The 27,048-nt window shown below is 41.6% G+C and overlaps 1 protein-coding gene across 2 annotated transcripts in view; it reads left to right on the top strand.

Moving 5' to 3' along the window:
* HCN1 (hyperpolarization activated cyclic nucleotide gated potassium channel 1) overlaps nt 1-27,048 on the top strand; it is a 280,618-nt gene that overhangs the window by 182,144 nt on the left and 71,426 nt on the right. For both annotated transcript variants that reach the window (XM_060236018.1, XM_060236019.1), the window contains exon 4: nt 14,047-14,265. In XM_060236018.1, the coding sequence (XP_060092001.1) occupies nt 14,047-14,265 (219 nt within the window). The remainder of the gene's footprint in view (nt 1-14,046; nt 14,266-27,048) is intronic.

Consider the following 27,048-nt stretch of genomic DNA (forward strand, 5'->3'; position numbering starts at 1 on the left):
ATGGATGGAACTAGGTTCCCTAAGGTGTAGCTTGCATTTTGAACTTTTGCAAGCTCTCTCACCTTGATGCAAGTCCACCATGTAGTTCTTATTGCTCATTAGCAGCAGCTTTAAATTAGAAGATTGTCCTTGCACCATAATTTGTTTATTTCCCACTGATTCTCTGAAAGGAGCATTAAGCTCCAGAATTGGATTTAGGACTCTTATGATGTACTGTAGTATTTTTACTTGATAGCTGCAGTTGATCAAAAGAGGTATTCTTTTTTATGCTGCTTATGCTGTATTAATTATGAATCTTGCTTTTGACAATGAGGTATGAGTCTTGCTTTTGTAATTTGGTTGTCAAGAACTTCTAGAAGATAGCAGAGTTTAAACTATGAGTAGCCTTATTGAGGAAAGAGTTCCCAGGCTGGAAAACAACTTTGAACTGATTACCCCAACAGTTTGAATAAGCCCCTTGAAGTGTACTGGATCTGAGTCAAATTCCATAAAAACAATCTTGGAATTGTTTCTGGAATTTAGTAGGCAGTCAGAAGAATTAACACACATTTTCTGTCCATCCACCAGAGAAGAGCAATCACTATGTTTAGAATATCACATCATCTTGAAGAACATCCCTTGAATAAATGTTTCCGTTCCCCACTTTAGTGTTTGAAGAACTCCTGTTTGTTTGTTTTTTCCTACTACCTGTAAATGGCTGAACTGAATTACAACATTTGCATCTTTATATTTTTAGAACTGTCAGTGTAGTTTCCTTTAAGAAGCTTTCAGCAGGTGGGTTCTATATTTGCTCTGCAGGGTAATTTTGTAGATCATTTTGTAATCAGAACACTGCAGCTTAATGCTCAGGTATAGGTAGATTTTTCATTCTGCTGCTCATAATGTTGTCTGAGATGATTGCTAAGCATTTCTGCATAGGTAGTGCAGAGGTAGTCCTGCTTAATGTAAGAGCCACTCAGAATAAACGTCAGATGTTTGAGAGCTGCAAAACATGGACATCAGATGAAGGAAGGAAGGAAGGAAGGAAGGAAGGGAAGGAAGGAAGGAAGGAAGGAAGGAAGGAAGGAAGGAAGGAAGGAAGGAAGGAAGGAAGGAAGGAAGGAAGGAAGGAAGGAAGGAAGGAAGAAGAAACAACTTTAAAAGAAGCAACTTTAAAAGCATTCTTCAAGCTGCTGGCTGGCTTAGCTTGAAGAAATGATTTAAAGAGAGAAATGCCTTCTCCAAACCAGCTGACAGGGTGGTGGGAGCTTCAAGAGTCACATAATATGTGCAAAAGTGCTTCACATGGCTCCTAAGCCAGTTTAGCCACCCCTGGTCTAGTGGCATTGCTGTTATACCAGTAACATTTAAAGCCCTATATGGCCGAGGACCTGCCTACCTAAGGGATCGTCTTTCCCCATATGAACCCCAAAGAGCACTGAGGTCAGCAGGGAAGAACCAACTGACCATCCCAGGGCCGAAGGAGGCAAAACTACAGAGCACTCGCATGCGGGCCTTCTCTATTGTAGCTCCACACCTATGGAACCAGCTCCCAGAAGAAGTGAGGGCCCTGCGGGACGTTGAACAGTTTCGCAGGGCCTGCAAGACCATCCTCTTTGGGATGGCCTTCACCGATTAAAAAGATAGAGGGACATGCCTAAGTGACTTTCACCATCTGTTGGAATAGCACCAGAATGTTAATTTTAGAATCTTAATTAAACTATTGCCCTTTCATCACACCCCCTCCAGCCTACAAATAGCAGCTCTCCAGCAGCCCTGGCCCCACTCAATGCACAGCAGCCAAGAAGGTCTGAGCGCCTGCTCCGGCTGCAACGCCACTGAGGATGTTCTCCGCAGCGGAGAACGAAACATCTGGAAGGAAAACTTTCTCCAGTAGAACACGGCACTTGATCCCGAAAGAATCTACAAACCCTTAATTAAACTGTTAAACTAGTTATTGCTTTTAAATATTTATTGTATAATTTACTGTATTTGATTTGATGTTAGCCGCCCTGAGCCTCCTTCGGCGGGGAGGGCGGGATATAAATAAAATGATTGATTGATTAACAGAACAGCTGTTTCTGTGAATAACTGGTGTGTGTGGGTGTGAGTGAAAGTGAAATCTGAAATGTATAAATGGCTAAAACATACTAGAGAAGCACTTAACCAGAATGTGAATGTAACCACTTGATAAGCTGGGGCCCAGATTCCCTTCATGTGGACCAACAGTAGTGTGGAAGCCAGTTTCCATGGTGGATTGGCATGAAGCTGCAGATAGCACTTGAATATCAGAACCAAATACATCAGGCCAGTTGCATTACTCTTTCCCATCTGGTCACTGTCCCTCCCATTTTGGCTATGCAACACTCAGGTGAGAAAGACCCATGCAGTCAAACCTGTCAAATCCAGTAGTTGCACACATACTGAAGCCATGTGGGTTCAGACACATTAAGCAGCTTGTAGAAGCCACTTTAAATTCCATGCTTAGAAGTTCCATGCTTCATGAAGCTTTGTGTTTCATTGAAATCACTACCTCCTTCCAAATATTGAATGCCAGAGAGGCTCACAAGACAGAAGTATATCTCTTCATCAATCCTGATCCTGAAATACAAATATTTGAAGAAAGCTTACGCATAATTTCTACTGATAGGCATAGTTGGTCAACAGTGCTGTCAAATCATAGGTGATTTATGGTGACCCCATGAGGTTTTCAAGAGACATTCAGAGGTGGTTTGTCATTTTCAACCTTCATGTCATGATCCTGGTATTCCTTGGAGGTCTCCCATCCAAATACTAGTAAGAGCTGACTCTCCTTAGCTTCCAAGATCTGATGAGATAAGGCTAGCCAGGGCTCTCCAGGTCATGACATAGTTAAAGTGGTGTATTATGTGGCTTAGATTAATGCAATTGATGAAGCAATGCCATTATATAAAAAAAGTTTCTGCCCCTTACAATGCACTTAGAATTAAGTCCAAATACCTGATTCCACAGTGGCTGAAAGCCTTTCAAGTAAAGCTCTGCTCTGTATTCATTCATGAGTCATGCAAAAAGTTTCCGCTCTGTTATAAATAATCAGAGGGTGGTTGTTCTTGATGTAGCTTTCCTGGCTCACATTGCTGCACTACCATTACATTGTCTAATACTAATGCAGTAGTTAAACTTCATCCTGAACTCATACGAATTTGGCCACTGGTTCATAGGGTAAAGCTATTAGTAGCATAGTGTTGTTTCAGTCACTCAGAGATTACAGGCATTAAATTTTGTACTTTCACTGCAGCATCATTGATCGCCTTCACAGGGAAATATATGGTTGGCAGTATATCCACCAAAAATGTGCTAACTTGTGGATTAGGCAAAAACAGTCTTGAGAAATGTTAAAAACTCTTAGACTTGTTTTCACTATTGGCCAGAGCCCTGTGTGAGTCTTTGACAACATTGCATCAACATGGAAATTAATTTGCGCTTCTGTTCCGTCCGTTGTGCCCTGTTGAAATTAAACTGTAAAGCAGGAATGGGCCCACGGTTTCAGAAGAGCATTTGAGCACATCTCAGGACATTCAAAAGGACATCGGAAGAGGAGCTTAAAATTACCCAAGTGTTTATGTATTTCTCTACTTCTAGCTTAGATAAGTTGAATTGAGGTGCTTTCCACAATAATGTAGTAAATTGCTGTAAAAGATTCTTTTGGCACAGAGGTGTTCCATACCCTGTGGTTTGCACAAAATAGATGGCATAGTTTCAGGTCAGGTTCTCTGCAAAATGTGATTTACTGTAAAAGGCATGCTTCAGCTTCTAAAGACCATCCCTAATGTGGTTTTTTTAAAAAAAATATGAGTAACAGCTATTACCCTGGGAGGTTCTGTTTGAACTCCTTGCAAAGGAAATCTGTTGGGGAGTAGCCAGTCAGGTTTATGTCACTTCACTCCTCCAGCTGTCTCCAAGACTTGTTACTATATAAAACTTGGGTATCATCTGCTTTTATTTTGTTATCAGATCACTGTTGTTACCAGTTAAAATCTTTGCTTGACTGTAGCAGCAGCCTGTTGTATAATCGTTTTGCTTCCAGCTAGTTAAGTATGTCACACTTCTAATCTTTGTACAGGGCAAAGTAAAACAAAAACAAAAACAAATGAAAGGGGAATAAATACCTCTAACCCAAGAGAAGAATATCTGGGGAGATGATAGTCTTATTATTTATTTATTTTTCATTTATGCCCTGCCTTCCTCACAAAGGATACCTAGCATAGCTACACTGTTTTCCTTTCCTTTATTTTAACACAATAATATCCCTGTGAACTAGGTTAGGCCAAGATTGTGTGACTGGCCCAAGGTCATCTATTCAGCTTCCTTGGTAGAATGGGGATTTGAACCTTAGTCTCCAAGGTTTAAGAACATAAGAGAAGCCATGTTGGATCAGGCCAATGGCCCATCCAGTCCAACACTCTGTATCACACAGTGGCCAATACACACACACACACACACACACTGTGGCTAATAGCCACTGATGGACCTCTGCTCCATATTTTTATCCAATCCCCTCTTAAAGCTGGCTATGCTTGTAGCTGCTGCCACCTCCTGTGGCAGTGAATTCCACATGTTAATCACCCTTTGGGTGAAGAAGTACTTTCTTTTATCTGTTTTAACTTGACTGCTCAGCAATTTCATTGAATGCGCATGAGTTCTTGTATTGTGAGAAAGGGAGAAAAGTACTTCTTTCTCTGCTTTCTCCATCCCATGCATAATCTTGTAAACCTCTACCATGTCACCCCGCAGTCAACATTTCTCCAAGCTAAAGAGCCCCAAGCGTTTTAACCTTTCTTCATAGGGAAAGTGTTCCAAACCTTTAATCATTCTAGTTGCCTTTTTCTGGACTTTTTCCAATGCTATAATATTCTTTTTGAGGTGCGGTGACCAGAATTGCACACAGTACTCCAAATGAGACCGCACTATCAATTTATACAGGGGCATTATGATACTGGCTGATTTGTTTTCAATTCTTTTCCTACTAATTCCCAGCATAGTGTTGGCCTTTTTTATTGCAATCACACACTGTCTTGACATTTTCAGTGAGTTATCTACAACGACCCCAAGATCTCTCTCTTGGTCAGTCTCTGCCAGTTCACAACCCATCAACTTGTATTTGTAGCTGGGATTCTTGGCCCCAATGTGCATTACTTTGCACTTGGCCACATTGAATCTCATCTGCCACATTGACACCCACTCACCCAGTCTCAACAGATCCCTTTGGAGTTCCTCACAATCCTCTCTGGTTCTCACGACCCTGAACAATTTAGTGTCATCCGCAAACTTGGCCACTTCACTGCTCACTCCCAACTCTAAACCATTTATGAACAAGTTAAAGAGCATGGGACCCAGTACCGAGCCCTGCGGCACCCCACTGCTTACCGTCCTCCATTGCGAAGACTGCCCATTTATACTCACTCTCTGCTTCCTATTACTCAGCCAGTTTTTGATCCACAAGAGGACCAGTCCTTTTACTCCATGACTCTCGAGCTTACTAAAGAGCCTTTGATGAGAAACTTTATCAAAAGCTTTCTGTAAGTCAAGGTAAACAACATTTTGGGTCCCCTTTGTCCACATGTTGTTCACCCCCTCAAAGAACTGTAACAGGTTAGTGAGGCAAGATCTTCCCTTACAGAATCCATGCTGAGTCTTCCTCAATAACACGTGTTCATCAATGTGCCTACTCATTCTGTCCTTGATAATCGTTTCTACCAACTTTCCCAGTATTGAAGTCAGACTGACTGGCCTATAATTTCCCAGATCTCCTCTGGAACCCTTTAAAGATGGGGGCGACGTTTGCTACCTTCCAGTCCTCAGGAGCAGAGGCAGATATCAATGAAAGATTACATATTTTTGTCAGGATATCCACAAGTTCAACTTTGAGTTCTTTCAGAACTCTTGGATGTATGCCATCTGGACCTGGTGACATTAGTTTTTAATTCATCAATCAGTTGTAGGATCTCCTCTCTTGTCACCTCAATCTGACTCAGGTCTTTCAACACCCCTTCCAAAATTAGTGGTTCTGGAGCGGGCAAACACTTCTCATCTTCCACAGTGAAGACGGAGGCAAAAAATGCATTCAGCTTCTCAGGGTTAGAGCAAGGATGTCAAACTCATTTGTTACTAGGGCCGGATCTGACATAAATGAGACCTTGTTGGACTGAGCCATGTCAGGCATGCCATGCATGTACCTATTTAAGAGTAGGTAGCAGAGTAATAAACTTTATACAGACAAACAATTAAAGATTTTTTTAAAAAAAAACACCTTAAAATAAAAATGCTTAAAACATTAGCACACATTGGTCTTAAAGGTACTTTGTATTTCTCCCCTGGAATCCAGGAAGCTGGGCAGAGGAAGCTCTGGCTCTTTCTTTCTTTTCTTCCCCAGGGGACCAGGAGGGGGAGGAGCCTCAGCCAATTGAAGGAAGAGAAGCTTGGCTGAGTAGCTCTGCTGTGCAATTGAAAGAGCCTGGCAAAGCCTGCTCTCCCTTCCTCCCCAAGGGAGGAGACTCAGCTAATGGAGAAAATAGAGGCTTTGCTCTGTAGTTCCTGTGCAATTGAGCAAGCCTTGCAAAGCAAGCTGTTATGCAGAAAGATGCAAGAGAGAGGGAGAAGGAAGCAGATGACAGCCAGTTGCTTGGGGGCCTGATAGGAGCCTTCTGAGGGCCTGATTCGGCCCCCAGGCTGCATATTTGACACCCCTGGTTTAGAGAATTAAGATCTTCAGGGGACTTTAATCTGAATATTACAAAGTATGGATAACAATTTTATTTGTATGTATGCGGGCCTGTTATGTTGAAGAACCTCGAATACTTCAGCTTTATATGGGGCAGAACATAGCTCCTGTAAAAAAGTATTGCTATGGAATAAACATAATAGTGTAGAATAAACAACATTTATTCCAGCATGAGGTTTTGTAAATCAAAGCTTATTTGATTCATGGAGTGTCCAGTCCATGGGAAAGATACTTTTATTCAAAGTTCCATGAAGTGGTAAGTTGGGAGAGAGGAGATGTTTAGAATGGCAGTAGAAACAAAACCAATTTAGTTCTCCTATAGATGTATCTGGATGAAATGAGCTCTGACTCACGAACACACGCATGGTAATAAATTTTGTTAGTCTTTAACATGCTGCTGGACTTCTGTATAAATAGCAAAAGTGGCTTCAATGGAAACTAATTGTTCATTTCCACAAAGATGGAGTCAGCAGTATTATATATAATAATTTTATGTATGAAAAAATGCACTTGGGGACGATCGGCTGACTCATCTTTAGGGTAATGATTTTCTTTTTAGGATACTTCCATACCACTTAAAGCTGAAGTTTATTGGATGTAGTCCTCCATGCCCTAATTATCAGGAAATTCTGAAAGTAGGTCAATAATTCTGAGACAAAGGAGAGAACTTTCCTCAGAAGCTTTCATCAGCTGCAAAAAGTACCTGCCTCTGTTCACTAACTTCTAGAACTGCAGGTGCAAGAAATTACAAAAGAGTTTGGCATTCGAAATATAGGCAGGATGATTATCTGCACTTTGAAATGGCTTTGTGATTTGGTCATATAACCAGACAGATTTGATTACCTGGCATGGTGACATAAACATATGCTCTTTGTGTTACTAGGGTTAAACAATTAGGGTTGCCAGGTCTGAAGAACAAGCTGGCAGGGGACTTACTAGGACACTCTGGGAGAGTGACTGCCCCCAGCGCGACACACCTACTTCACCTGGAAATGATATATGCATGTCAGTGACTTCACCTGGAAATGATATATGCATGTCAGTGACATCAGGGGGTGACACTCTGGTTTTGGGGCAAAACTCTATTGTTTTAAGCTAATTCTACCATTCAGTTCTGCTCAAAAATCAGAATGTTCCCCTCGCCCCAGACATCACCAATGAGAGCCAGTTTGGTGTAGTGGTTAAGTGAGTGGACACTTATCTAGGAGAACTGGGTTTGATTCTCCACTCCTCCACTTGCAGTTGCTGGAATGGCCTTGGGTCAGCCATAGCTCTTGCATAGCTCTTGAAAGGTAGCTTCTGTGAGAGCTCTCTCAAATCCACCTACCTCACAGGGTGTCTGTTGTTGGGGAGGAAGGTAAAGGAGATAGTAAGATGCTCTGAGATTCAGAGTGAAGGGTGGGGTATAAATCCAGTTTCTTCTTCTTCTTCTTCTTATGTGCCTATATCAATTCTGGATGAGGTGGACAGGTTGCATTTGGGGTGGTCACTCTCCCCCACCAGCCAGCTGGCTAGTACTGGAGGAGAGCACCAGAAACTAGAGAATCCCCTGCACATCAGGGAGGATCTGGCAACCTATAAACAATGGTGTCAAGCAGTAAGCAGACTATGAACAGTGACCAGAAGCTGAACAAAGGAGAGTTGGGGAAGTATATTTTATCCCTCCATGCACTGCTTTAATGCAGAAAACAGGGTTCATTACAGTACTTCTATCAGTTTAGTCAAAGCTCAGAACCTGTAGATTGCCTCATGATGGGAGGACTGACTCAAGATCCACTGCGGTATCATGGCTAGAGCAGGGGTTTTTTGAGCAGAAACTCACAGAAACACAGTTCCAGCTGGCTTTGTGTCAGGGGGTGTGGCCTAATATGCAAATGAGTTTCCTGCTGGACTTTTTATACAAAAAAAGCCCTGTGTGGAACAATGGTGACATCAGGGGGTGCGACCTAATATGCAAAATAAGTAATAATCCAGTCAATAGAATACAGAATCACAGAGTAAGTAATAATCCAGTCAGTTCTCTCAGAGTGATGCTCTCGAACAGCTCTTTGTCTCAGCACCACCTACCTCATAGAGTGTATGTTGTGGAGCGGGGAAGGAAAAGGAGATTGTAAACCACTCTGAGACTCCAAGTGAAGGGCAGGATATAAATCCAATCTCTTCCTCCTCCTCCTTTACATTTTAAGGACCTTTCAGTTTGGATCGGGTTACTTTGCTCTGTGAATGTTTCAGATGCTCCATTGAGACAATAAACAAATTATCTATACAAAGAAAACAAAATTCATTATTTTCTTTTTTATCACTCTCCCCCCCTTTCCCCTTCTGTTTTGCTAAAAGACAGAAGCATCTGTTTGGGGGCAATAATTCCTCAAGCCTGCACCCCATAAATCTGACAGTTAGAACCAGCCCACATAACCAGGTTTGGGAAGGGAGGAAAGGAAGGGCATTGTTTTGGCAATAACCTTCAAGCTTCAGAATTTCTATATCAGTTTATATCTGAATGGGAGGGTTATGGATGAGTGATGATGAATCTTACCTAAGGGACAAAACTGCTGTGTGGCAATAGAACTGATTTGCTTGACAAGTGAAATCTCCTAGGAATAACCTCATCAAATGCAAGTAAGCTGAAAACTCCATTAAACAACAGATGGTTGCCTAATTTGATGGCTGCTTTTTTCTCCAAAAATGGGAGTTTTGAGAATGAAGCCAGAGGATGAGGAATGCTCACCTGCACCCTTCTGGTGGTGCATCAATCATTCATTTTCAGCCTGAAAAGAATAAAAAAATATTGCCATCTGTCCTGGTCAGATGTCCTCCATGATTAGGTCAGGCTGAATACTAAGGATGGCCAAGGATTACCTTCTAAGATGGAAAGTTTGAAAAAAATTGAGTAACAACTGCTTGGCCCTTCTTAAGAATGTAAGTAGAGTCTGCTGGATCAGACCAGTGGTCCATCTGATCCAGCATGCTATTTCTTGTAGTTGCCCTGTTGTCCAGCAGGAGATGGGGGAAGTGGGTACTTTCTGTGGGGCGCAGTGATCTTCATCACTACATGATGACATCACTTCTGGCATGACTCAGAAGCACCAACATCTCACCAGGGGAACACTGTTGCCCCCAAACTCTATGGATGATGACATCATCACATGGCACATAGGACCCCCCCCCCCCATTTTGTTGGTCTGCTTCTGCCCATCAGCCAGATGAGTGCCAGCAGGCATTAGCAACAATTACCAGGTTTTACTGACTATTAATAAGCAACTGGTAAGCTTATGGAGGACCAAACAAACAGGGCACAGGGGCCAAGACCTTCCTCCGATGCTGCCTCTCAGCACTGATATTCAAAGGTTTGCTGGCTTTGAATTTGGTGGTTCTTTGTACTCACTGAAGCAAGTAGCCATTAAAGGACCAGTCCCCCATGAATCTACTGTATTAACTGGCCCATTTTGATTTTCTGAAATATTAAACATCTGGTGATGCATATAAGAACTGGCTTTCATAGCATCCAAATCATAATGTATGATCAGAACCTTAATCTCATTTTTAGAGAGGCATGACTGATTTAGTCCTTTCCAAGGACAACATGTCTTCTCCTTCTTCATCTTCTTCTCCTTCACAATGAAACCTAAAGAACAATTTAGTCATGACCAATTAGTACCTCTTGCTCTCAGTGGAAGTTAATCAATTTTAGCTTATTGTGTATAAGACAGCATTCTTCTGTGACTAGCAGAACAGAACAGAAGGCAGAACAGACCCTTAACATCCCCCGTGCACTCTGTTTACATACAGTTGGCTAAAGATAATATCTAAATTAAGGCTTAGACTTCATAAACTAATTACAAATTATCCTTGATTGCTGCTTTAACAATGTGAAAGAGCTCTTTATGTCCTCGTGTCTAACTATGTAATCAGTCTTTGGATATACTTTTTTAGGATTTCTAAACAATTATTCTCATACAGGATAGTATAATTTGACAAAAATAATTCTGGGGTACATAAACTGTTAGGACCAATACACTTTGTGACAGCATTATACTAAACTTCCCCAAAAGTTCTCTATCCTAATAAACTTCTGCCTGGGGCTTTTTTTGGGCAGGAATGCACAGGAACGTTCCAGCTGGCTTGGTGTCAGGGTGTGGTCTAGAATGCAAATGAGTTCCTGCTGGGCTTTTTCTACAAAAAAAGAGCTCTACTTCTACTGACCTGGGCTGGTTTACCCCTCCTTGGGCAACCTGCTGGGCCATGGCTCCCCACAGCATTCCATATTGATGCCAGACTTAGTGCAGACACCTGATCAGCATACCCTGCTGCAGCCCAGAACTCCTGAGCTCACTCAATCTGCAGGCCTCAGCCTTCCCGGCAGCCAGGATGTGCCACCATGCCTGTCTCCCTACTTCTACCATGTATACACAGAACTTGTCTGAGATTCATCATGAAACCAGCAAAGATTGCTGGATCCGTTATATATCCTGGCCAGTCTAGCTGGGGAAAGATGTCAATGATGAAATGTTTTAAGGGCATTCTTTCTTAAACTAAGGCTAATTAGGAAGGATGCTCTGTACACCATTAAAAAGAACAAAACCCTTGAATTAATTTCATAACCAAACCTCCTTTGCCATTTCTAACATAACTTTTAACCATCTGGTACTTGTTCTTAATACATTATGTGAGAGAGTGCCTTGGTCATCAGAGGTGGCCATCAGCAGTGGACACTCCATTATTCCCTGTGGAGACCGATTCCCATAGGGTATAATGGAGAATTGATCTGCAGGTATCTGGGGTTCTGGGAGGCTGTTTTTTGAGGTAGAGACACCAAATTTGCAGTATAGCATCCAATGCCTCTCCTCAAAAGATCCTCCAAAGATGAAAACATTGGACTAGGGGGTCCAATTCTATGAACCCCAAAAGAAGGTGCCCTTATCCTTCATGATTTTCAATGGAGGGAAGGCATTTAAAAGGTCCCTTTAAATGTGATGGCCAGAACTCCCTTTGGAGTTCAATTATGCTTGGGGAAGGACGGTGGCTCAGTGGTAGAGCATCTGCTTGGGAAGCAGAAAGTCCCAGGTTCAATCCCTGGCATCTCCAAAAAAGGGTCCAGGCAAATAGGTGTGAAAAACCTCAGCTTGAGACCCTGGAGAGCCGCTGCCAGTCTGAGAAGACAATACTGACTTTGATGGACCAAAGGTCTGATTCAGTATAAGGCAGCATCATATGTTCATATGCTACTGGCTCCACCCCCAATGTCTCCTGGCTCCACCCCCAAAGTCCCCAGATATTTCTTGAATTGGACTTGGCAACCCTAATTTCTCTTATTTTGGTTTTCTGAGCAGAGAAAACACATCACTGGTCTATCCAAGGGAAAAATATTTTGTACCCACTTGCATTGCTAGCACAGACCTAACCTCTCCGCTCCCTATTGTTCAGCTGGAAAGGGCAGCAGAAAGGTTGAGATCAATTGTACAGGGACAGTGAAGGCTTCTAAATAATTCTGCATACAACAGAGTCTTTGGTCTGAGGACAAAGCCCTGACCTATGCAACCCTTCTTCTATCCCCCATCCCCTCTTTGTTCAGCTGGAATCTTCTTCAGGGACTGTGCTATCTCTTACAAGTGAAGAAGAGTGACTTTTTCTAAAGAGATCCAGATATCTTTAGCATAGTACAATGCCATAAAGTCCACCCTTCAAAGTATCCATTTTCTTCAGGGGAGCTGATCTCGGCCAGCTGGAGATGAGTTGTAAAAGTGGGAGATCTCCAGGCTCCACCTGGAGGCTGATCTCCAGGCTCCACCTAGGATGGGAAAGGGACATGAGTAAATGAGAAGGCAGATAAATCCAGCTCTGCAAGTAACTGCTTATGCCAAGAATGGGCTCTGATTCCCTGGCATGTTTGCTGGTGACTTAACTATGTGAGTACTTGGTGGGGGGGACCCCTCTAAGTTTGGTATCCTGTGCAGTTTAGCTTTCTGTCTGTATCTGTAGTTCTGGGAGAAGACTTGGTCCCATGGAGACTTTCTCAATAACTTCTCTCCAGCTGGGTGTTGGGCCTGCTTCCAGAGACCTTAATCCAGAGCCTTTGTATCTTCCAGAAGCAAAGTATGCGTCCTCCAGGATTATCACCCAAATAAACATTTTGCAGCTGGGAAAAAGTTCTTGGAGCAAGTTTCTCCTATTTTTATGTAAATATTTGTAAAACAACTTCTAACAAAACAGATGACAAGCCTTCAGACATATTGCTGATATATTTCTAGTCATCGTCTGCTTTGAGCCGCAAAGAATTGAGGAAGTGACAGCAGTCCACTGTTATCTAAGGTACCTGACAGTCTATACAGGCAACTCACTGTGAGAATCCATGCAAGGCTGCTGAAGGACTGGTGATAGGGGACAATACTGATCACCCTGGCAGACCAGAAATTTAGGCAAGCCATCCAATTTGCTTTCATACAATGTGGTGTTCCCTCTAAGTGTTCCCTCTAAGCTGAGTTAACATGAGCTAGCTCACAGATTTTTACCCTCCAGCTCACACATTTTTGTCTTAGCTCAGGAAGGATGACCCCAGAGCATACTAATTTATGCAGTAGCTCACAACTTTAATGCCAGTAGCTTACAAAGTAGAATTTTTGCTCACAAGACTCTGCAGCTTAGAGGGAACATTGAGTGGGACATGAGTGGTATGATGAGGGCCAGTGGAATTTTGTTTTGAAGGGTCCATGACTCTCTGCATGTTTATCTGCCAAGCAATGGGTTGCTGTCCATTGTGTACTCCAATGTACTATCCAACTCCTCCTTCCTGTATCTAGCACTCCGAGTATATCCCTCTTACAGTGTTGGAAATATACACACAGTGCCACACAAAGGTTCTGTGTTTTCAGGATTTGTAGACCATAATGAGAAGGGAGTTTGGATTGTCTTCCCCTGTCATGTGATCAGCACTGTCAAGGGATTCTAAAATACTAGCTTGTGTCTACTCATCTTTCTAGATATAAAACACTTCATATATTTCATACCCTGGAATGTTTTTCTTCGTTCTTCCACCCTTCCTTTCCTTTTGGAATGAAATTAAGACTGCAGTTATTGAGGAAGGGATCCATGATGCGAAACACTGTTTTGTTTGCATGAGCTGTCAGCTTCTCAAAAAGATGTTACTGGGAAAGTTTAGTGATAATTGATAGGGTGGTTCTTTTAGGACAGATATATTTTGAGGCTGCCTATTGAAAATGAGCAAGCTGCTGCGTTCCTAAACACAGAATTTTTTTTAAATGGTCCTCTGTACTTTCACCTGACTGAACTTTTTTCTTTCTTTCTTGCAGAATGATTCCTGGGGGAAGCAGTACTCCTATGCCCTCTTCAAAGCCATGAGCCACATGCTTTGCATTGGTTATGGAGCCAGAGCCCCTGTCAGCATGTCAGATCTCTGGATAACCATGCTGAGCATGATTGTGGGGGCCACCTGCTATGCCATGTTTGTGGGTCATGCCACGGCCCTGATTCAGTCTTTGGATTCCTCACGGCGTCAGTATCAAGAGAAGGTAATTTGCACTGAAATATGATTCCTTTTATCTCCAAGACTTATATATTACCAAGCTGTGTGAAACTCTGAAGGAAGGTTCGATGAATGCATTCAGGGAAACTGCTGAGATATTGGTTAAAGAAGTGGCTCTTGGAGGAGTGGTGATTGTACACATACAGATGGAATATGTGAAGCTGCCTTATAGCAAGTAAGAACATTGGTCCATCAAGATCAGTAGGTCTCCAGAGTCTCAAGTCTTTCTCATCATCTGGTCCTTTCAGCAGGAGATTTTGGGGACTGAGTTTTCTGCATGCCAAGCAGGTGCTCTATCACTGAGTCATGGCCTGTTCCCCAAAACACATGTTCAGACTCATGACTGTCTGCAGTTTCTTGCTGTTGTGAGGTGAGCTAAGGGATTACCACCATGATCATGCCACAAATCAGACCATTCCTATAAGTGGCCACCTCTCAAACTCATAGAGGGATCTCCTTATAAACCACTTCCTTAACACTTCATTGGAATACAGCCACAGATTAGGTATGATATAAAACAGTGGTGGTTTCCAGTCTGTTTTGGATTATATCAATGGAGTTGGTTGCTGATGAACTCCAATATAAATCTTTCTCTTTCTCATATAAGTGCATCTATTTGTTTTATTCTATGCCCAAATCAGTTATAATAATTCAAACTGTTTTATTTTCCCTATACTAACAAAGTTTTAGTTATATTTTAATTTATGTTAAAAGGGAACTTTTAAAAAGAGCTATAATCACCCCACCAGGTATTTTGAATTTTGAGAGGTAAGCTCATTTAACAAACAGTAGAACAAAGTTTGAGTCCAGTGGCACATTTAAGACCAATACAGTCTATTTCAAGGTCTAATCTTTCATGTACATGCATACTTCATCAGATACACATGAAAGCTTATACCCAGAATTAAACTTTGTTGGTCTTAAAGATGCCACTGGACTCAAACTCTGTTGCTTCAGACCAGCACGGCTACCCACCTAAATCTATCTTAATGAACATTAGACATTACAAAGATGTTCAGGTCTGTCATCTGTCTCTGTAGGTGCATGAAAATGATGTGAATGTCAAGCACATGTTGTGGACCTTTGAGGAAAGTGCATGTTCAAAGCTGTGTTACTCAGTTACATAGAATAACACCCAGAGAATAAGCAGCTTCAGCAGCAGTGAAAGTCATCAGTGGTATGGCACTCCTACAGCAGATTTTGTGGTCAAGTGACAGGGCTGGATTAGATTGTGTGTTGCTCCCCACAATGCTCTGTGGTCAGACTTATGTGTATAAGAGAAAGTGGTTGGAGAAAGTCATAGTAGCTTAACTTACCTTTGAAAAGATCAGGAATGGTGTTATAAAAATTAATAATTTCCACTGTAAAAAAAAATACTAAAAGTACACAGTATCTCTAAAGTCAGTGGTGCTCAACATTTGAATAAAAATAAGTTACAACAAAAGAACCACCCAGTGCTAAGGTGGTAGGTTTTTGAGAACCCAGTGGAAACCTAAGCTTTGCAGGAAAATCTAAAAAGATGGAGTTAAATCACCCAGAAATGTGGAGAGCAATTTCTGAGCAGGAGTTAGGCATAAGATAAAGGGAAGAGGCCCTGGGGACTGTGAAGTGGAGAGGAGAGCATAAGGAGAGAGGAAAGTGGCAGCTGGTGACTGGAGAAAGAAGTGGAACAACAGGACTGGGGTGTGAGGAAAAAAATGAAGTCAGAAGGGTAGGAGGGAGGGAAACAGAAGGCATTGCAGAGAGGCTAAGTGGGGAGGGGGGGCTAGCTAAGACAAAACGTGGGAGCTAAGAACAAATGGGGAAGCAAGGCAGGAGTGAGGAAAGCATGAGATGGCAAGGATGTGAGCATGAGAAGGGAGCCAGAGGGGGAATGGGATTTCCTTTCCTCCGCAAGTTTTCAAAGGTCCCCTAATTTATTTGGACTCTGTTTTCTTAAGTGCATAAAATGCTGTTTGCCATTCCAGTAGGCAGGTTACAACTACCAATGTTTGTCTTTGCATTGTTGCTTTAACTGGTAATTGTAAAAATAAATGATTAGGATATTGATGGGCAAAGGGCAGGGAAGGAAAAGAGGGAAAGTTGTGGTGAATATATGTCATCTGTCGTTCTCTATTTAGCATTCATTATCAGATGAGAATTCTGGATTCGTCTTTTCCAAGCCATCCTGTGGTTGTAAGAGGAGTGTATTGAACTGTATGAGCAGCTGCTTTCTGAATGATGCTCAGGGGTGGCACCTGTGGCTTTGTCAACTGCTGCTGTACGATTAATGGATAGTCAAGATGAATAGTCAAGAAAAGGACATTTCCTAATATGTGAAGGTCACAGTCAGGGAAACCAGAGTAACAGGTATAGTTAAAGAAAAGAGAACTGCAATCAATGATTTTTAAAGGCAATTTATTTTGCTTCAGTGCAGGTTACACTGTAGGAGTTCATTTTTAAACCAGGGAAATAAATGTGGGCAGAACATTAGTTCTGAAGGAAAAGGTTGAGAGCAGAAAGCATTAGGTTGCAAAGGCGAAGTGGAGAAAAATAAAGGTGAGCTGTACTCGGGTCAACGAGGCAACAATGAATTGTGATGAGAGAACACACTGAAAATGGGATGGTAATGTGAAACTTTTGGTTGGCAAAAGATTCAGTTATCTAGCAGTAAATAGAAAAGCAGTACAAGAAGCTAGAGGGGGGAAAGGAAGATGAGAAACTTTGGCCAGATCAACAAGGGGGTGTGATCAGATGGCAGTTTGGCCTGATATAGTTGCTTTTTCCTAACGGGCTCAGTCACACAGCCACATCTGGGAGCCTAACAGGTTCAGTCACACAGTCACATCTGGAAGGCATTCCCCAGTTACACTCACCCTGTCGTAAGATGAGTTGGAGATGGAGTAAATAGGCAGTAATTGAATTCTGGTGTTAGTGAATCTCTGCACAATCATTCCACGTCTCCAGATGTCTGAACTCTCCTGGTGCACACTCAAACTGGTTTGGAAGTTCTGGTTTTTGCTGTTCTGTTTTTTAAGATGGTAGAGCATATGCATGTGGGCACATGTGCACTTAAGCAATGTTTTCCAAGAAAGGTCAAAGCTTTTTACTACAATAACAACAACAACAATACCACCACCACCAGACCATGTGCTTCATGGTTGACATGTAACTCTAATCCGAATGGCCAACCATGGAAGAAGTATGTGGTGAGACTGGATCAGGGTGAGAATCTGATGGAAAATCTCCATCACAAATGTGATGCTGTAATTAGCACCACCCCTAAAGTGCCCCAAGCTGCCAGTCTGACCACAGCTAAGGATGAAGCATGACCTATGTGCATGCCTTTGGATTGAGATTTAGTACTAAAAAGGTCTTTCCAAGATGACGGGTTTTTTTTACAACTGGCTCTAGTGTCAAGTTGAACATAGTTTAATTATGAAGATCTCTGTGCTTGTCACAGCATTGATAATTGAATTATAAAACAGCCATCAAGTTGCAGCTGACTTATAGCAGCCAGGTTTCCAAGGGAAGAGACATTTGGAGGCATTTGGCATTGCCTGCCTCTGCAGAGCAACTCTAGACTTCCTTGGTACTACCCAGGGGTGACATCAAAGTACTACCCAGGTGTGATACTGCTTAGCTTCCAAGATCTGATGAGACTGGGCCATGTGGGTCAGGGCATCATTTACCAAATCTTGGTGGAGAGATACCTGGAGATTTGGGAAGTGGAGCCTGGGGAGGTGGGGCCTGGGGAAACGAGGGACTTCAGGCTGCAATGCCATGAAGTCCACCCTCCAAAGCAACCATTTTGTCCAGGGGGACTGATTTCTGTTATTTGGAAAGCAATTGTAACAGCAAGAGATCTCCATGCCTCACCTGGAGGTTGGCAACACTGTCAGTAATATAGTGTTATATTTAATGTGTTTTTGCAATGTGTTGCTGTATTTTAGATAATCTGCTTTGATGACATAATTTCATTCATAAAGAACTACTATATCACTTAGTTGGAAATTAATAGATTTTTAAAAATCCATTTTATTAAGAATGGTAACTTTGTAATCCCCCTCTCTCCCTCCCTGGAACAGCATATGCCAGAGAAAAAAAGTAAGGAAAGACTAGCTAAAGACAGCAGGTATTGTTTCTTGTGACAAGAATTGATACTAAGAGTTTATTTATATTATCTTTTATCCCAGGAGAACAACCCTGACTCACTCCAACCTGTGATTCGTTTACATTTAACAAATGACTCAGAGGTTGAATTGAGCACACCAAAAAAATTGACTCTGCAAGTTTGAATTGTATACTGGGGGGTGGGGGGAAGCCAAAAGTAACAATAAAGCAGTATGTCCTAGGATCCACTAAAACATCTCCAAGTTGAGAGCAACCTTTTCAATTCTGTTCTTCATGTTACGCGGCAAGCAAAATAGAAATGGAGAGAAAGAAAGAGGAATGGTGTGAGTCTAAGAACCAGACTTTGTGTAAAAATTAACACATGGGGTGAACATTACACAAGTTCACCATGGGGACTTACAATAATTCTGTAGATGCACCTACTGGTGGCAGCCCCTATATAAAAAGCTCAGACGGGCCCAATTTTGAGCTGGACTGAGGTATGGTGGGGAGGAGGGGCTCCTACCCCCTATTTTCAGCACCTGAAACAACCCAGAGCCTGCAGACCAGGGGCATTATCTGGTCTGCCAAGAGGCTACAAGTGCTATTTTTCAGTGCAGTGCATGGGTAGCATCCCAACAGAGCAAATAGCAGCCCCCACCCACAGTAAGCCTGGGTAAACAGCCGAAAGGAGAAGGTAGGAGCCCTTCCTCTAATTGTACCTTGGTTCCAATCAGAATCAGGCCCATCTGCACTATCTACACAGGAGTTATGGGAACTTGCAGCTGGCTTGTAGATCGGGTTGCCAGGTCCCCTCAGCAGTTCTGTGGGGAGATTTGGAGGGTGTTGCAGGGCTGGGCAAGGACGTCATTCAGGGAACGTTTTGGTTTTTGAACAAACTCTATGATTAAATTGGGCTTAAACCATAGTGTTTGCCCCAAAACACTCTATGAACAAACTCTATGATTAAATTGGGCTTAAACCATAGTGTTTGCCCCAAAACCAGAGTGTATCCCAAGCAGCTTCCCGGACACGATGATGAAACTTCCAGGTGATGTCATCGTTTCATGGACATCACTTGGCAACTTCCCTGTTTAGAGGAGGGGTTTCTCCCACTGGCCAGCTGGTCTGTGATGGGGAGAAGCTCTGAAACCAGGGGAACCCCTCCTGGGACCTGGGGACTGGCAATCCTACTTGTAGATGTTACTTTGGCTCTGACTCTGAAGCTAGAGCAAATGATGATAATGATGATGATATTGGCTTTATATCCCGCCCTCCACTCCGAAGAGTCTCAGAGCGGCTCACAATCTCCTTTACCTTCCTCCCCCACAACAAACACCCTGTGAGGTGGGTGGGGCTGGAGAGGGCTCTCACAGCAGCTGCCCTTTCAAGGACAACCTCTGCCAGAGCTATGGCTGACCCAAAGCCATTCCAGCAGGTGCAAGTGGAGGAGTGGGGAATCAAACCCGGTTCTCCCAGATAAGAGTCCAGACACTTAACCACTACACCAAACTGGTAAAAGGAGATGTTACGCAGATTTACAGTTCCATCTCAAGCAGTTTCATCCTTCAAGTTAATTTAAGTCAGTGGGCCTTGAAGGGTGTAACTCTGCTTAACATGGCACTGTTTATTAGACTAGAAGTGCAAGAAAGATTTCCATTTGTCCCAAAACTTACAAGGACAAGGACTAAATATTAGCTTTAATACGATGATTTGTTTAATCAATCTCTTTATTTGCACAGAGTTTTTGCTTCGTATCCATGGATAGCAAAGGTTGACTTATCCATTAGGCATAACAGGCACAGTGCCTAGGGCTCACAGTACTCTTAAGGGGCCCAGGAGAATGTTTTAATTTCTTTTAAAAATCCAAAGAAAAAAAACAAACTTTTAGGATTGAAGAAAAATGATCTTTCACATCAGAAAAAAATGAAATGTTTAGGACCCATGAAATTATATTAGATTTTTTATACAAGGCAAAAAAAAGTTGAAATATTTGGAGTTATATCAAAAATAATTTTTAATATTGATATTATTATGGTGGGACAGGCCCATGAAGGGGAAAATGCCTAGAGCCCATGTAATGTGGCTGTGTGGATAGCCACTGAAATGTCATGGACTGTGCCAGGCATCCTTGCCTTTTAGAACATGTAATTTTTTAAAAGTAGAAATAAAACAGTTACCCAAATGGATATGCATTACAGGAGAGAACCTGAACATCTGAATGGGCATCATACATGTGAAGTATCACTAGCTGCAGGTTCCATGATTTAATTTTAAGGAGGGCTCCAAAGGTATCCTTCATCTCACAGAGGGAAGAGTCCTTGTTCCTGAAGCTAGGCAGATGCCTGGATTAAATGCCTAGTCAATGCCTGGATGAAATATAAACCATCTTAAAGTCCATCACAAAAGAAAGACAGGATAGAAATTAAATAAGATCTATGCATTCTAGATGCGCAATCAATGTTCCTTATAGGGCAACTCTCACTTCATGAGATATATCTTGAGAGCAGCTTCAGGCATAATGCAAAACTATGGTTTAATTAAGCTAACGCTAATGAAATGATTGTCCTAAACCCACACCACCCACCTATTACTGTTCAGATCCAAATCTCTGCCCTCCTTAGAAAAACTGGACATTGGAGTTTTGCTGGCCATATTTGCATTAAACATTCAGTTTTATATAGTAATTCTGTGCATGCTCAGTTTTGGAAGGATTGTATGCCAATGTGTGCAAGAAAGATTTGACCAGGTTCTCCGGAATGCTGGGCTCTCTTGTCTGATAGTATTACAGTGCAGTCCTCAGCAAGTTACACAATTCTAAGCCCATTTACCTCAATGAATTTAAAAGAGAACAATTCCATTTAGAACTTTACTGTTAAAGTGGCACGTGATGATCATGCCCTATGTGAACAGAAATGATCATCTCTTCCTTTTTTATCCTGTGTCCTTCATAGACCTGAAAATGGATTCAAAGGTACAATAAAGTGTTGCAAGATGCATTTAATGAGTATCATACACACCTCTGATAAGGTTTGTTCTCTTGTGCTTGCAAATTAGATAAATGGTTGTTTCAAACAGCAGGTTTCTGTGGCCCATTCTGTCATCACATTTCTGCCTGTTAAAAAATAGGCTTATTTTCTCTCTAACAGTGATTTGGCAGCAAAAAAGGTTAAAAATCTCCAGACAAATGATTAGTATTTTCTGTGATAAAAGGAGGCTTAGGGATGTATTTGTGATACACTGTAGTTCTCTTGAAGCCCAGATAATTTCAAAAAGTAGTAAGGAACAGTGGCATTGTTGTTATTTTTTTCAGTACCTTTCACTATGAATTTTGTTTTGTTTTCTTCTACTACAGAATGGATTTTGACAGATACTTTAACAAACTGAGAATGATAATCACTCTGCTGTGAGCAGCCATAGATAAATAATCCAAGAGATCCATTCATGTCAGCAAAAATTATAGATTAACTTTTTTGATAGGCATGTTGAAAGTGCTGGACTACATTGGAACAATGGATCATCCAGTTCTCTGTTTCATCCTTGTTGGACAGAAGGATGTGGGTGTTTCAGGCCTTAATTAAAAAGTATCTATAGAGGGTTGTGGATCATGTGTTGCCAAACTTCAGAAGGGGCTTGAAGGTCTCTCATAATAGCAGCTGATCTCAAGACTACAAGGATCTGTTCTTGGGGGCGGGGGGAATGGGTTCCTTTGGAGGGTGGCCTCTGTGGCATTATATCCAACTGAGGACTCACTCCTCTCTTCCCACACTCCACACATGATCTCAAGGAATTTCCCAAACCAGGCAGCATTATTGGGTACACACTTCATTTTGTGAGCTTTTGTGTCTATTGGCTGCCAGGCTGAGTAGTTTCAGTGTTCTAGCTGTTACCAAACCATACATACTTGTTACAAGAGGCAGGATAGAAGAGTCAAATGTGGGGTTGCCAATTACTGGAAATTTGGGGGTGTCAGTTCCTAGAAACTTTGGAAGTGCATGGTTTGTGGTAGAGTAGGGATCTCTGGGGAATATCATGGAGTCTGCCCTCCAAAGCAGTCATTTTCTCCATGGGAACTAACTTCTGTAGTCTGGAGACCAATCTAGGAGATTTCCAGGTGCCACCTAGAGATTGGCCACCTTATTGCAGAGTAGCCAGATTCTTGACTGAAAAATGCAGAATAGTTTGATCTGAGCAGAACTGGAGTTTGCTGTGTAGATTAGGTATATTGAGAATCTAATTAAATAGTTTCCTGAGTTTTCAGATTGTACACACATATGTGAACTTAATCCCACTTCAGACTCATAGTGGAATATGTGGACTGCATTGCATTTTAAGTGAAATCTGTGCTGCTTTATTCCCAGAAACAAGCATATCAATCTTCCTTGCTTGGTTGACCCACAGCATTTCTTGGTAATGCCTCGAAATAGATGGTGGCTTCTTCATAGCCAGCAGCCTCCCATATCCAGTTCCAAATACGGAAACAAGGCCTCTCATGCGGCAGGAATGTGCATTGGAATCATGTTGAACATGACATTGGGGATGCACTAGCATTTTGCTAAAACTCTATGGTAAAGCCATTTTTTTGTGTGAAATTCTAGAGTATTCCCTATGTCACTTCCAGTTTTAATGGGAAGTGACATAAGGGCAGCAGGCCATTCCCTCCCCCCAGTTCCTCCCCAGGGTTGCCAGCTGCAGCCTTGCTTGTTCTTAAGCCTGTATATGTGGACAGAGTTACACCTTTCTAATACTGTAAATTTGTTTAGGATTGCACTGTTGAAATCGTAAAAAGGAAAAGGAAAAAAACCCATCAATTTTAAGTGTGGGAACATTTACCTGTTTTTAATTTACATTGTCCTTTAAATTAAAAACCAAAACGTATTTTAAAAAATTACCTTTTCAGCACTGTCATGTTCATAATCACAGTAGTTAAAGGGAGATTTTTCATCAGAATCATTTGAGATTGTAAACATGATTGGTTTTTTTTTTTAATGCCTGTGATAGGGGGATCTGTGGAAACCAGTGGATGGAGTCACTATTTGAGAGGGAAATGCTTTTTTAAAAGTATTCCTCATCTAAAATCAAGTTCCAGATCTTTCAAAGGAAGTTGTTGTGTCATAAAATATTTTTTTCAAACAAAAACCTGTTAGAGCTAAATCCAAGAGGGCAGCTGTGTTGGTCTGAAGCAGTTGAACAAAACAGGAATCAAGTGCACATTTAAGACCAACCAAGTTTTATTGAGAACATAAGCTTTCGTGTGCTCTCTAAGCACATTTCATCAGACAAGGGGATCAGATAATGTTACCTGATCGTCTGATGAAGTGTGCTTAGAGATCACATGAAAGCTTACGTTCTCAATAAAACTTGGTTGGTCTTAAAGGTGCAACTTGACTCCTGCTTTGTTCAACTGTTAGAGCTAACTAATACACCCTGTCTGTGACCTTGTACAAGTTACCACTTGCATTCTAATCATGAACTGGCATATGTGAATCAATCTTCTGCTCCTTCCTATCTGCAGTCTTATTTTAATTTGATAGACTGAAAGACTGGTGGTAAATCTCCAATTATTCTTCCTGCATTTTCCCTTTCTGAATGCACATGCAATACAACTTTATGACCCATGATACTGTCAAGCATGCGGGTTCAATGACGAGTCAAAGTTGATACAAAGACTGCGTTTATTGATAGACTGATACTTTGTTAACAGGTTCTTGAGAGTAATGCTGACAATACATTGATAAAATACTTTTAATGCCTACTTCAAAGGGATTCCAAGGGATGGGGTTGCGGGGTAGCATTCACACATAAACTATCATAAATGTCTACGTTCCCATAGTGTTATCAGGACTGCGTCCTTGCTTTCCCCAGATGGCTTGTACTCCCTTACAGGAACGTATGGGAAGGTGCTGATTACTTGGTGTCATTTCTCACTACTTCTAATTATAAGCCATAAAGCGGGGTGGGGGGGGGCGGAAAGAATAACAAGCTAGCAAAGTCGGATCCTCCATGATACTTCACAGACCAGGCTAGGCAGGACCCTAAAACAATCAATTATCAATGGAATTTCACCATGCTTCACAGTTACGGGGTTTTTTTATTGCTATACTATATTATTCCAGCCATTAGGCTGATCCTTGATGTGCTGTGCTATGGTCATCTACAGCTGGGTGCAGTTAATTAATTAATGATTCCTGGAAAATGGGTTTTCTGTCCTACAAAGCAGAATCGAAGTTTCCCAACTTTGCTAACACCACATGAAGCAACAGAACAGTATTTCCTGCATAAATATTCATTGTGATATACAGGCTACAATGTTTAGTAAAACTTTAGAAGTTATACAGATCTGTTGTATACATTATAAAGAAGTACAACTTTACAACATTACAAGAAATTATCACCCAGATATAAGCTCATTTTGTCCTGTCCAAAGACTTCCTCAGGAGTATTCCTATTTCCTTCAAGGGTATCAGCCTCTTTTTACAATTCATTATTAATGCTTTCTGCAGCATCTTTACTTTCTTCAAGAATTCTCATCCTAGAATAAACCATGGTAATTAAAATGAGATATAACACAAAGCTGAATGGAAGTAAACAATTCTTATTTTTTTTTAATTTAATTAATTGTAATCAAGAACTTACCTCTCAGTAAAACATTCCTGCTGAAAGCTTATACTTAAGAAAAAGGGTGACGCTACTATATGACATCTCCGGCATCTCCAGTTAGAAGGATCTCAGATATCAGAAGTGGGAGAGGACCTCTATCTGGGACCTCTCAGGAGCTTCAGCCAGTCAAAGGAGACAGCTAGATGCACCAGTACTCTGCTTTGATAGAAGCACCTTCATATTTTACCATTCCATGGCATCCTAATGATTTCATTCAGGAAGTGTTAGAAACTGATAGTTCTGCTTTTTGCACTGTGGATTAGTGGAATTTGTTCACATTTTTGTTTGCTTGTCAGATTTACTAAAAATAAATAAAATAAATTTCAAGCACATGTAAAACTCAGAAGAAGCAACAGTAGCACTAAGGTGTTTGCTGATCCACTGGATTTGGACATAGGGCTTTTCCCATAGACAAATATAGCAGCTGCCAATGTCAGTAGGTTTTTGTTGTTCAGTCGCACAGTCGAGTCAGATTTCCATTATTAAGTACTACTGGCAAATATTTTATAATTATGCATGGAGACAATACAAGGAAGGTGAGAATATGAGGCAAGTGAGTTTGGTGTGTCAGATTAAGTTATGATAAATTACCAGATGCAGCTTCCCTTATGTAAAGAGCCTTCTATAAGAAAGTGTCTCATTAATCATTAGGGGGAAAGTGACAAGATGAGTTATAGGGGAGCAGGTAATACCTAATATGGTACGCACATGTGATTATAGGATGATATCCAATATCTGTGCAGGGGAGAAGGTATCCTAAAAGAAGTGTGCAGTCTTAGAATGACCCTTAAGGTACACAAAATTAAATTTTATACTGGAAATGTTATCTACATATATAGTAGAGAGGCTATGATTCAGAGTTAGAGCATCTGCTTGGCATGCAGAAGGCTTGAGATTCTGTACCTGGCATCTTCAGTTAAAAGGACTAGGTAGTAGGTGATGTGAATTAACTCATTGGCAACAGTTTCATCTATTAACATAAAACTTATCTAATCACATGAGCAACACTTTAACATTGGAATCTCATACAGGTGCTCCCTATGGCAGCGAATGAATTTCACTTTCTCACTTTGTTGACTCAAAAATCCACATTTCAGTTTTGCTTCTTTGTTGTACAAATTGAAAACAGTGTCTATCTTTGCAGTATTTTATGTTCCTTCACAGTGAACTTTCTCCATTAAATTTATGCAATTTTATGGACAATTTTTGCATATAAACAACATATGGATGGCCTAATAGTGGAAAGTGCTGTCAAGTCACAACTGACTTGTGGTGACCCTGTAGGGTTTTCAAGACATTAGGAAGGGGTTTGCCATTCCTAGCCTCCACACAGCAAACCTGAACTTCTCAGTGGTCTCCCATCCAGGGCTGTTCCTGTTTAGCTTCTGAAGTCTGATGAAATTGGGCTAGCCTCAGCCATCAGGGCATTGATGACTTAAAAGAAACAACAAGCTTGAACGGGTCCGAGGAGGGCGATGAAGATGGTGAGGGATCTGGAGACCAAATCCTATGGAGAAAGGTTGAAGGAGCTGGGCATGTTTAGCCTGGAGAGGAGGCGGCTGAAAGGTGATATGATCACCATCTTTAAGTACTTGAAGGGCTGTCATATAGAGGAGAGTGTGGAATTGTTTCCTGTGGCCCCAGAAGGTAGGAGCAGAACTAATGGGTTGAAATTAAATCAAAAGAGTTTCCATCTCCACATTAGGAAGAACTTCCTGACCGTTAGAGTGGTTCCTCAGTGGAACACCTCAGGAGGTGGTGGGCTCTCCTTCCTTGGAGGTTTTTAAACAGAGGCTAGATGGCCATCTGACAGCAATGAAGATCCTATGAATTTAGGGGGAGGTATTTGTGAGTTTCCTGCATTGTGCAGGGGGTTGGACTAGATGACCCTGGTGGTCCCTTCCAACTCTATGATTCTGTGATTTTATGAAATAAATTCAGGAGCTGCGTACACAAAAATAAACAGAAAGAAGAAGCTCCCAATGGTGGGCCAAGACACAGGAAATAAAAATCTGCA

This window comes from Heteronotia binoei, chromosome 4, assembly GCF_032191835.1.
Source record: "Heteronotia binoei isolate CCM8104 ecotype False Entrance Well chromosome 4, APGP_CSIRO_Hbin_v1, whole genome shotgun sequence".
In the NCBI taxonomy this organism is placed as follows: Eukaryota; Metazoa; Chordata; class Lepidosauria; order Squamata; family Gekkonidae; genus Heteronotia; species Heteronotia binoei.